The sequence below is a fragment of the Phalaenopsis equestris genome, unplaced genomic scaffold, assembly GCF_001263595.1.
Source record: "Phalaenopsis equestris unplaced genomic scaffold, ASM126359v1 Scaffold000002, whole genome shotgun sequence".
Taxonomy (NCBI): domain Eukaryota; kingdom Viridiplantae; phylum Streptophyta; class Magnoliopsida; order Asparagales; family Orchidaceae; genus Phalaenopsis; species Phalaenopsis equestris.
The window spans coordinates 10,962,475-10,965,441 of record NW_018164444.1 but is presented as its reverse complement, the minus strand read 5'-3'; the positions used below and the strand labels follow the sequence as shown (position 1 = coordinate 10,965,441).

Genomic DNA, 2,967 nt, shown 5'->3' with positions numbered 1-2,967 from the left:
CCCGGCGGTTCCGGAGGCGGCAACACCTACTACTACCCGCCACCAAACACTGGCGGCGGCTCTGCAAATTCGTATCCGACTCCTCCACCGCCGAACCCCATTCTGCCGTACTTCCCCTTCTACTATCACGGCCCACCGCCTCCAGCGAACTCCCATCCCTCCTGCAGCTACTGGATCAAGGCTCTTCCCTCCATTCACCTCTTCTTCCTGTTTTGGTTTGTCTTCTGAGGGATTCATATGCGCATAATTAACCGAATTCTTGGTGTAAATCTCTGGCCCATCGCCATCTCCCTTTTCTTCAATCTTCGCGTTTATGTTTTCTTTTTCTTTTATTTTTATTGTAACGGACAATAAGGGAATGATAATAGTAATGGAAATTGACAGGAGAAATTTTTGGGAAGGAGGTGATTCGAATTAAATATCCTGAATCTTTTCAAATGTATTTTCTTCGTTGTGATCTGTGAAGGCATTAATTGTGGAGCTTAACCGGTGAGCTTTTGGAAAGGGGAAACTGGCTTTCCGGCAGAGAAAGCGGCATTAATTGCGGGGTATAACCGTTAAAAACGCTCTTGGACGGAGGCATGTGGTACTTGTGGCGTAGTGGCCGGTAGGTGATCAATCCGACTTTTGTCACCGAAAGTTGTGGTGGGTGTTGTGGCGGTGAGCTGGCGATGCGTTTGGAACCTTGCGGTGTGTGTATGATGGGCGTGTTTGGTGCCAGCGTAAATGGAGATGTGTCGAGTAGCTGCCAATTGATTGTTTTTTTATGATTCGGCTGCTTTTGTTTTTAGCAGTCGGTTTATTTATTGAAGAATTGTAATGCAACGAAGGATCAGTTTCTGATACACGGTCTAGTTGTCAGAATTTTTTCTCTAATTACTCTGTGCAGATTTGAAATATATTTTTATATTCCGTCGTGTACGAGAGCAATTGATAAGATAATTATGAGAAATAAAAATTTTAGAGAAAATAAGAACGAAGTGATTAATTGAATAGACTCTAAAAGATTTCATGATATTTTAGAAAAAAAAAATAAAAATATTGAGAATATTCTAAAAAATTCTAAAAATTTTTACGTAATTTTAAAAATATATTGAAAGAGCGCTAAAGTCGTGCAGGTGATTTGAGAAGTGTTAGTCTGTGATAATATTCTAACTTTGACTTTTTAATATATATCTATTGTATAACAAAAACAGCTATGTGGATCAAGAAGACATGAATAACATTTAACCTTTCTCATCCACACAAACTTTTTGAAGGGATTAATCCAAGAGTGGACAATGAATGAGACAAATTTGGAGTGCCAAATGGTTAGGCAAAGGTCGAAAGACTGCCTGAAAGCCAAGTGTCGAGGTTCCCGAGTACAAAATCTTGCTCATCTACTCAATTGCTAAGCATCTTGTCTCCCTCCTATTGTTTTCTTTTCTTCTATGCACTCCATTCCATTGGTGTGATTTAAGAGTAAAAAGGGATTCAACGCTCTAAAAAGATGTAGTAAGCATCGATCATGTCATAAGCAATAACAGTAGTCGCCCAAGGAGAAGAACCGAATCATAGAGAAGTCGTGAGCAACATGGACTACATTATGAATTTTGTCACACGATAGATCAACAAAATTAAACAAATGATGGAATTAATTAGAGGAACTCTTGCTTAAGCAATGGTAAAGACATCTCCTTTGGGCCAAAGCAACAAACTCAATGCCAATGCTAGAAGAACCCCTTCACTGGCTCAAAGTGAAGAGGACAACTTATACTATCCTGGCAGCATGGGTTCAACCCCATTGGCTTGCAGCAAACTAAGGTATGCTGAGTCGTCATGATCGTGTCAACTAAAACTCGAAAGCTTAAGCAAAAATAGGCTACAATGGACTCATCTAATACAACCATGTACCGTATGAGCGATTTAGCAAAAATAGTAGTAACCACCACTAGAAATGACATTCAAGTTGATATCCAAATAATCAGTATAACACTCCAATTTAAGACGGATAAGCTCATTGATGATTTAAGACAAGACACGCTGGTTAGTGGCACCAATATTTTTAGGACAAAAAGATCAATGCCAATGCTAGAAGAACCCCTTCACTGGCTCCAAGTGAAGAGGACAACTTATACTATCCTGGCAGCCCCATTGGCTTGCAACAAACAAAGGTATGCAGAGTCGTCATGATCGTGTCAACTGAAACTCGAAAGCTTAAGCAAAAATAGGCTACAACGGACTCATCTAATACAACCATGTACCGTATGAGTGATTTAGCAAAAATAGTAGTAACCACCACTAGAAATGACATTCAAGTTGATATCCAAATAATCAATATAACACTCGAATTTAAGACGGATAAGCTCATTCATGATTTAGGACAAGACACGTTGGTTAGTGGCACCAATAATTTTAGGACAAAAAGCATGACAATAAACAATAGACTCTCATCGAGGCTCCTAATGCCATGAAAATTTCATCCTCAATGCCCCCCTAGATTTTGTTGTAACTAAATGGACACCCACATAAGAGAAAAGCACATGAAATAAGACAATTTCTACCATGAGTTCAGTTATAGACAGTGGGACTCATCATTGGGGCATGCCTTCTTCAGATCATATGCAAAATTGAACTTTATTAATAGTAATTATGTAGCTAATCAAGTTAGATATTTATCATCCTAATAAGGTTGACATCAATCATTTTTTTGATCTTGATTATGAATTTTTGTTTAACCTCTAATTGCATTTCTTGATGAGCTTGTTTAGCAGAAAGTAATTTAGGTTAAATGCTAAGCTCATGATTGCTATGATAGGTGATAAACCTAGAATTTTATCATAAGTTAATGAAAATTAATCCTTAAAATCTACAAGTAGGCTAACCAAGCTATCGACATCATCCTCACTTAATGAAAAACTTACCGATATTGATGTGATTCTTCATCGGTGCCTAAATTGATTTCTTCCAATTTGAGCACTGTGGATT

The 2,967-nt window shown here is 38.3% G+C and overlaps 1 protein-coding gene across 1 annotated transcript; it reads left to right on the top strand.

Moving 5' to 3' along the window:
* Positions 1–10: 10 nt before the first annotated feature.
* On the top strand, positions 11–566 carry LOC110034158 (programmed cell death protein 7-like; the record flags this gene model as incomplete). Its single annotated transcript, XM_020738449.1, is given in 1 exon segment — positions 11–566. A coding segment is annotated over 1 exon segment (218 nt), but the record flags the coding sequence as incomplete, so codon positions are not given.
* Between the last annotated feature and the right edge of the window lie 2,401 nt (positions 567–2,967).